This window comes from Vigna angularis, chromosome 2 (genome assembly GCF_016808095.1).
Source record: "Vigna angularis cultivar LongXiaoDou No.4 chromosome 2, ASM1680809v1, whole genome shotgun sequence".
NCBI classification, from domain to species: Eukaryota; Viridiplantae; Streptophyta; class Magnoliopsida; order Fabales; family Fabaceae; genus Vigna; species Vigna angularis.
Window position 1 is genome coordinate 24,883,457 of NC_068971.1, and position 9,230 is coordinate 24,892,686.

The 9,230-nt window shown below is 30.4% G+C and overlaps 1 protein-coding gene across 1 annotated transcript; it reads right to left on the bottom strand.

Annotated features, from left to right (window-relative positions):
- Positions 1-498: 498 nt before the first annotated feature.
- Positions 499-1,781, bottom strand: LOC108328637 (uncharacterized). Its single transcript, XM_017562527.2, has one exon. It carries the CDS (start codon positions 1,755-1,757, stop codon positions 1,110-1,112), a length of 648 nt encoding a protein of 215 aa, XP_017418016.1. The 5' UTR covers positions 1,758-1,781; the 3' UTR covers positions 499-1,109.
- Between the last annotated feature and the right edge of the window lie 7,449 nt (positions 1,782-9,230).

Here is a 9,230-nt window from a genome sequence, read left to right on the forward strand (position 1 = left end):
CAAACCCAACTACTAATGTTTCTTATTTTCTTATATCCACCCATTGCAATTAGGTTAAAAACTATCCTCTTAAAGCTCCACTCCTCACATTTTGTCTATTTTCAAACCTAGGTTTTAAGGAAAAAAAAAACTAGTTGATGAACTTCAATCTCTAAATGATTTATTTTTAATGAGTTATAGTATAATAATAAATAATTCTTGAAAGTGTAGCTTGTTGTCATAATATATAAACATTTATGTGTAGAAGGAGAAAAAAAATAAGAGGTTCATTGGTAATAAAAGAAAGGAAAAACCCTTCAATTGACCAATTATTAATAATTCTATAAGTAGATACTTAACAAGGCAGGTACTTTTGAAATTTTTTGTATTGATGAAAAGCAAAAATAAAAGAAAGCAATTATATAATAATTTAAATGTAGAATAAAATTGACTGCATGCCAGTGCAAGAACATAATTATGATCATGTTTCCAGCAATAGAAACTGTGTCTGCTCATCTTTATGGAATCCGAAGACACCTTCTCCAAGTGTAATCCAGAAGGAAGAATCTCAGAAAGAAAACGATAACCAAACTCAACACTTTAACTAATTAAGATGAATCTTGATTTTGTTTTTTGTGTTCAAAATAAACCTTATCAGAATCAATTCTCTTCCTTTACAACATGGCCGGTACAAAACATGCAGCACCAACAACTTAACTGGAACAAAAGCAAACTGGTCGGAACAGTGGTAAAGTTAGAAATTCTACAACTGCCATTCACACAAACTTCACATTAATCTTTTCAAATCCCTTTATCTTTTCGGCTTACACCTTAACAAATCGCTCTTAGAATATATCTATATACTAATTATGAGATCTCAACAGGAACAGACAAAAGGTCCAAGACAAATCAATTGACCATACCAGAACGAAAATCGACGATGCTGACCAAAATTTTGCACCTGCTATGAGCTATGCACATGGAAACTGTGTTCCATTTTCGTGGCTGAATCCGGGTATCCTTGACTTGGAGTTAGAAACTAATCTTTTGAGATACATAAATCAATTTAAGAGACCGATCGTTCCTAAAAACTGTATGGTGCATGTGGGTTTTGCACCAAAATTATTGCATCATTCGTGATCCTGTCTTCGAACTTTCTTGGTGCTTTGTTGTGAGCCAGAAAAATGTTGGGTTGGGAACAATAATTCGAAGACCTCTTTTGACAGATCAAGTGGGTGTCTGCAGTTGCAGTGGTTGAAACAAGATGCTTTTCTTTTAAGAGACGGTTTGGTTTTTCTTGGTGCAGGTGGGCACTGAGAGGGCACCAAAATCTTGTGGTCCAAAGAAGTTGGAGTTTTGAAACCATCATTTTCTTCATCTTCCTCCTCTTTGAGTTTTTCTTCTAATGATGGAGTAGTACTTGATGCCGAATCGTCTTGTCTGGGAGCTGTTACTCTACAGATCTGTCGATTTTCTTCTTTCTCTTCATCTCTACCTTTGATGCTTTGTGAATACCTAGAGTTGGAATAACTGCTTGAAAGGGTTTCAATGTTCTCACTTTGGAACTCCAACGTGGGTCTCTTCAGGATCTGGAAATCGCTGTCTTTGCCATCCTTGGTGAGGAATTCTGGATTTGACATTCTCAAGAGTGTCTGATGCTCCCTTTTGAAGTGCATGAAGAGAAGAAAACAACGAAGAAGGACAGAAGAAAGAAGAGATAAGAAAGAAGGGGTTAAGGAGATGTTTATAGAGAGATCCAATGGTGGGAATATAATCATGAAATCACAATCTCTTCCTTTTCATTTAATGATTTCTCTTTAGCTTCTTTGGATGCACTTTTGGGGATGTGTTTCTCTTACCATCTGGGTTTGTGTCCCACAAAGAGTGAACGTTGAGAGTTTTATAATACATGCATCGGATCTTATACCAATTCTTCAAGGATAAAGATACTTGTACAAACTCATTACTCTTCTTCAACTCATCACCGTGTCAGCATCTCACTACTTAATAAATTATTTATGTAACCATCTTTTTTCTCTCACTATATTTTTCAATATTAAAGACTAAATGTCTCTCTCTTCATTATAAAACAAGGGTTGACTACAAAGAAAAACAAATCATAGTATATAGCTAAAATTGCCCTTCAATTTACTTGTATAACCTATTCAGTATCTACTAATTAGTATGCTTATTGTTGTAAAATTTGATGTAATTGTGTTGTAGTATCATAGATATAGACTGATTTGATTTTAGTTACATAAAAGCTTTGTCAGCAGAATTATAATTCAATGATAAAAAGACTTTTTCTTTTCTAATAATAATGTCTATTTTTTTTGGGTAACGTAACTTATCATTTGAGAATTTGCTTAAAAAATTAGACGTTAAAAAAATCGCACAAAAGAGCTTACAATGATACATATTTCAGTTTGGTCCATAGCTCTTTTGAGTCAAACAAATTGATTTTGCTAATTGAGGGTGTATTTGACAAAAGTAGGGAATGAGTTAGTTAAAAATTAAAAAGTTAGTTGGGTCAAAGTTGAAAGCTTAAAACTGATGAACCAAATTAAAACATTTGGCAAAGCTAATTGTTAAACTATGGGATAAAAGTGTATAAAAGAAGGGTCATGATCATGATGATAAGATAATGAAAATTGAGCAAACAACAATTTTTAAACGCCATATTGATGGGGAATTTCAACAACCGTTGCTAAAACAGCAAAAAGAGAGAGTCTAATTTAGTTAAACAAACTTTTATTACTCGATTAAATGAATAGAAAGAATTTAAATAGCCTCGCCAAACACATTCCAGTTTAACAAAAGACTTATTTGGTTGAAGACAACTTCAATGATATTTTTTCAATGCAATTTGATTTTGTTGATACGTAACTTGTTTGAATTAATTAGCAACACTTTGTTTTCTCTTTCTCACAAATATCTTTTTAATTTTTCTTTTGAAACTAAGAGTTAGAAAACTAGTCACACTTAAGGTTTCTACCTACGGTCCTCTTGGGTTTGAATTAGATATAACACTATAATGTGAAACTTTGGTTTGCTTTTCTGATATATAGTAACTTTAATGCATCTATGCACGTGATTCTCTTTTTTGGGGACCATTCAGTCACAACCCTGCAACTGTTACGAATGCCCTTTAGATCTATTGCTATATTTGATTCATATATCATCACAACTACGATATACTTTGTTTCACTTGCAAGCAATATAGTTGAAGAGATAAAGGCACCCAAAATTTGACTTTAATAGAAGGTCTACATCATTATATTCATTTATAGGCTTTTTCAAAGTGTTGTATTTTATGGCAAAATCATAAAAGCAAAACTACAACCATTCCAGAACCCCAGCTCAATTTCCAAGGATACTTAGATTCGATCGTTTTACTTTTTCATCAGTTTATGTTTTTTAACGAGTTTTAAATTTGTTTTTAATAATTTTTATCTGCCATGTTCTTTACTTGTATGAATAAAGAAAATAAAAACAAACACAAAACTGACAAAAGCCGAGGGAAATTGATGGAAGAAGGTGGTTGATTATTTATTATTTAACAATCATTAAAGTATCCAAGGATGGATCACATCATGTGACTAAAAATTCAACATCTCTCTATGACATCACCTAACCAAATTAATGGATTTTTTTATAAGTCAATGACCTCTCCTATCCCTAATAAACATATTCTTTTTTTTTTCTTTTCTGGTACAAAACAACGACACCCTCGTAGGTTCGTGTGTTGTCGATTAAATACCGTGATTAAAATGTAATTAGGGAGCTTAATTAGAAATCTTAGTGATTACCCAAGTGAAGAATTTGGCTTACGTGTGGTTTTTCACCTGAAAGATTTTTCATTTTGTATGGTTTTAGTTGGAAGGTAGTTAGTGTTGTGAATGTGATTATAGTGGTCGCTTTCTACTTTGTTTTAAAGCGATAGTGCCCCATTCTTCTACTTAATCCATGGATTGGTGACTTTGGATTCCTTCACTCAAAATAGAAGCAATTTCAGATTTGGTGAACTTCCAAAGCTAGAATAGCTGTCCCCTAACATACTATATAACTACCATCGTATAAACAGTAGCTACCTTCGCAACCTCATAAATTTAAAATACTTACTTTTATTTCTTTTAATCTCTCCAAAACCAACGTAAATGCATCTAATAAAGTGCATGGTTTTCATCGTCTTACACAATTTAACCACTTCTTGTGTTTTCTTTGCATTAGGTGAGTAAAAAGCAAGTACAATTAATTAAGTATCAAGTTCTTTATAGATTTAATCATTTCCAATTACGATTTCATTAAATGCTTTTTTTATTAACTATTTTTTTTTATATTTTTTAAGACACTTCCGCTCACTTAATTCTTTCACTATAGTGACTATAATTCTCTTTGATCGTTTTTTTTAATTGCCTCCAGGTGTTAAGAATTGTGAAATTTTACAGTTATTGTATAATGACTTTTATTGAAAATGTATTGGATAATGAGGTCGACATGTTTGATGACTTTCATGTCATTATCTACAACAATCAAAGAATCGTCATTGTGACCATGATTGATATAGATGATGAGGTTTACTTGTTTTTTTTTTATAACTTTCACATTATTATCTACCGTGAATAAAAAACCACGTGACCACCATTAATATTCAACATGTTTTTAATGAAAACAATAAAAATCAATTGTTGTTATATATTCACCACAATATCATTTTATATTAATCACAAAATTTCTCATTTTTTAATGAGTAATAACAAATAAAAAAATAATATAATAAAATAATATTTAGACGAACACAATTAAATGAAAAAGTTAAATATCATAATTCAATTAAAAAATATAAAAAGTAATAATTAAAAATACTCACAAACTTAATTAAGCCTAAAAATGTAGAACATGTTTAACCAATGGAATTATTTCAAATTCTTACTATTTATATAAATTTGAACTTGACCGGAGAAAAAAAAAAGATTAAACTGAATTGAAAATTAAAAATATTTATTCTACAACATATATGGTTTAAAATAACATGTCTATATAGTTTAACAATTCGGTTCGTTCAAGTTATTATATAATTTAGATAAGTTAATTTCAACAATTATACAATTTTAATTGTGTTTTAACCTACAAAACATAATTCATCTAATAAACTAAAGAAGGAGAATAATTGACATAATGATTTGGTTATTTGAAGTTTTCAGATTTGGTGGCTAATTAATCGTGGTAGAGTGATTAGTTGTTAGTAATGGTAGAAACTTGCATTAATTAAAAGGAGAGCACCGGCACGACCGCATGGTTTTAAGCATCATTGCAAATCATGTTATGGCTTATGATTTTGCCTCCATTATCTCATTTGTAGGTTAATTTTTTTCACCAACCCTCCCTCCACTTTGACTCAAATTTATGCTGCAAATTTTTATAAAGTTTGGCCAAGGTCTAACACACGTTAGCACATTTTTTTAAAGCTATAATGCTTGAAACTTGGTTTCTCTACGCACCTACTAAACAAATAGTGATAACTAGAATGCATTCAATTTCATGCCATTTAGGAATCCTAGCTAGCATCATACTAATTTTACACATAGCTCGTTTAATTTGACAACAAATAAAATTAGAAAATCATTTAAATAATTAATAGAGGTCTAAAGTTTTTCTTAAGTGACCAAATGAGTTTTGATTCTATATATTTTTAAGGATAGAAAAAAAAAATTATCACTAAAAAAACTAGATTTACCAACTATATTTTTTCATGAAAAAATGAAAAAATCTATCAACAATTATTGTTTTCATAAGGATTACAGACGGTCAAGGATTACTAACGGTTAAGGATTACTAACGGATATTTGTCGTCGATAATGATTGAGAAATGTATCCATCTGTAAGTTGCATAACCCAAACATATATTACCAACGGATTTATCTTCGATAAAGTTCATTGATAAGTGACGTGACAAATTTAAGTGTAGTGGACTATACTTGTTTTACCACACATTGAAATCAAGACACAAGTTTAACCAGTCAACCACATAGACAATGAAATCCAACATCACCTTAATATCCTGAGAAACATATTAATAATGTAATTCACACAAACATCATATGTTTTAAAGTATATGTATATAAAGATAAAAAAATTCTAATAATCTACATAGTCATTACAATTATTTTGTTCTTATTGATCGTTTTGTATTTGTTGTTGTGAAGCTGGCTGGACTAGTGAGGGGTGGTTTGAAGTGGGTTGTACTAGAGATGGTTGTTGTTGGACCGAAGGGATGTTGAACTGAGGTTGTTGAATAAAAGTTCGTGAATGCGAAGGCAACAATCACATGACTAGTTCTTTGAAACTCACAAACTCTTGTCTTAAATTGTTGTATTCCTTGTCATGTTAGAACTATATGGTTGGTGCTTCAGGGTGCCTCTTCTAGCAGTGTAATTTGAAGCAAGTTGTCCTGTCTCACAGACCCGTCCTTTTTCCTTTCATTAGCGACGTCGACCCAACATTATGTTCTAATGATGTCATCATCATCATTATGGTCTTCTGATGCATCAAGACATGACCCTTGCTCCGATCTAACCTGTGAGAGTCTACTTGAAAATTCTTCTTGTTAAACATTTTGTAGAATGTGAGTAAAAGAAATAAGAAAACAAGTTTAAAGTTTAAAGCAAATAATAGTAAAAGTGTTTGCTTATATGTGTCCTCTGGGACCTTCATTAACAAACTGGCTAGATGCATTTCGAAGATGAATTTGTTGAAATACCTTATCAATGTGCACAACTCATTCCAACTCTTGTGCCTATAAGAGAATATGGAGTTATATATATATATATATATATATATATATATATATATATATATATATATATATATATATATATATATATATATATATATAGACACACACACATACATACACACAATAAGTAACATGTCTATGGCCTATTAATATGAGTTATGAACTTAGAGTGCAAAGAAAGATGCGACAAATAAAAGTCATGCATGAAAACCTAAGCTAGAGAAAATTGCAGCTATTAAAAAATGGGGTTTAAGTACAGAGTTTAAAATTAGAATTCAAAACTCAATTTTTTTTTACCTAACCCAAATTGATAAATGTTAATGCTATGCATAATATGATTATAAAATATATAACACTACTACAAAAAAGTGCATAGATAGCGCTTTTTTTTTTATCATAGATAGCGTTTTTTAAGTGCTATCTATGACCGTGCTATCTAATAATAGATAACGCTTCTAAAAAAAGCGTTATCTATTGGTGTCTGACAATAGATAGCGCTTTTTTAAATAAGCGCTATCTATTGCTGTTAGACAATAGATAGCGCTATCTATTGCTGTTAGACAATAGATAGCGCTATCTATTGCTGTTAGACAATAGATAGCGCTATCTATTGATCTAAATTTTTTAAAAAATAATAATAATTTTTCAATAAAATATATATTTAAAAAAATTCAAAAAAATATAAAATATTAGTTTTATTATGTACAAACTTGTACTTGTGTTATATTGAATGTTAGCTAAAAAGTTGAAAGCAAAAAAGAAACTTGAATAGAAGTAAAGATAGACCAAATGTTACATTTATAAATCAAACAAGAATTAATCATTATAAGGCTCATTATTATATCTCTTCAATAGAAATAACAAAATAATTAACAAATTGTAGAACCGCTGTTTAGAAAATCCATTGTCAACAACATAGACAATTCCCTACATGATTAGAAAAATAAGAAATAAGGAGGAGGATTCATCTCTAACCCATAGACATAATCAAATTTATTGTGAATGGGATGTTACCTCTAATTTAAGTGATGTTTATGCTATATTAGTAGAAATTACTACTTTCCTCTTTCCCTAAGGAGATGGAGAAAACACTAACTCCTGAGAGAATGTAAAACAAATATTAACACATTAACATTAAAATAAATATACAATAAAACACATTGATGTATTTCTAACGTGATCAATTATGCACTCTTATTTCACATTATTAAGTATTCAATTTTTTTCCATAGTAGTGTATCTCTACTTCATAAATAAAAGTACTTGTTGTGTCTACAGATCCCACAATTACAAACAATATTCTCTATATGGTATAAGATTTTTTGTGCTATTTCCCTTCCTTTTATCTTTACTTTACGTAACACACATTCAATTCAACAAAGTCACAAGCATAGTGTGTTGCACAGTACACGTTCACATAATATTACTCATACACATGTTCAGAAACATCAACTATATATCAAGAAGAGAAGGTGTCTGAAACTCTATAATGTTACTAATATAAATTAATGATTTAGTTTTGATTTAGTTAGTTTAAATAAAATATCTAATAATCATAATGTTACTAACATACTATATATTATTATCTTATAACTTACTTGAATGCTACGACCTCCACAAACTCTGTAATTATCTCAAAGAAGAGAAGTAGAAGCTTTAGACATAGAAATGGAGAAAGGATTTAAAAATATATTTTGATCATCTATAGAAATGGAGAATAGTAGAAAATATTTAGTCTACCTTCTTCGTTAGTGCTACCAGGAATGGTGTTGGCTGTAGCAAAGGAAACACACCAGCAACAAGTGTAGCCACAATAGAGAAAGACTCAGATGTGTCCTTCAGCAACTCACTACTTTGCTCTATGAGTACTTTGTGTTTATCCTCAAATATTTCCTCTGCAATCTCTCCCTCTGTGTCGCTACTTAAGTAAAAGTGTTCTGGCACGAGGCTTTCAATATACTATTCCAATGAAAAATAACATGTTTGAAGATAATTGTAGTTTAATTTTGAATAATGAAAAGCTCTACCTATTTGTTTCAAGGTATTATATATATACACCTTGCCCGTTTGAAACACCCACATGCATCCACGGAGATACCCTGTATAAATAGAAAACCAATGAGATATATAAACCTAGATGATGATAGTAAAACTTCTTGTTTTAGTTCTGAAAAGCAAAGTGGCTATATATGGTTAATTGATCCTTAGACTAAAAGCAAGAAAAGCTAAGATTTGAAATTCTGACAGTGTAGTATAAAATTTGATGATACACAACATTGAAGACTCATCAAATTGATTTGATGAAACAAAATATTGAAACTTGATAGAGGCCATAATGTTTTCAACCAAGTTCTTGACTGAAGAACCCTTTGAAAAGCTAAATAAATAGCCATTAGCCAATAGGGTTAATCTAAATATTATTGATTGGTATTGGTTAATAAAATGAGTATAATAA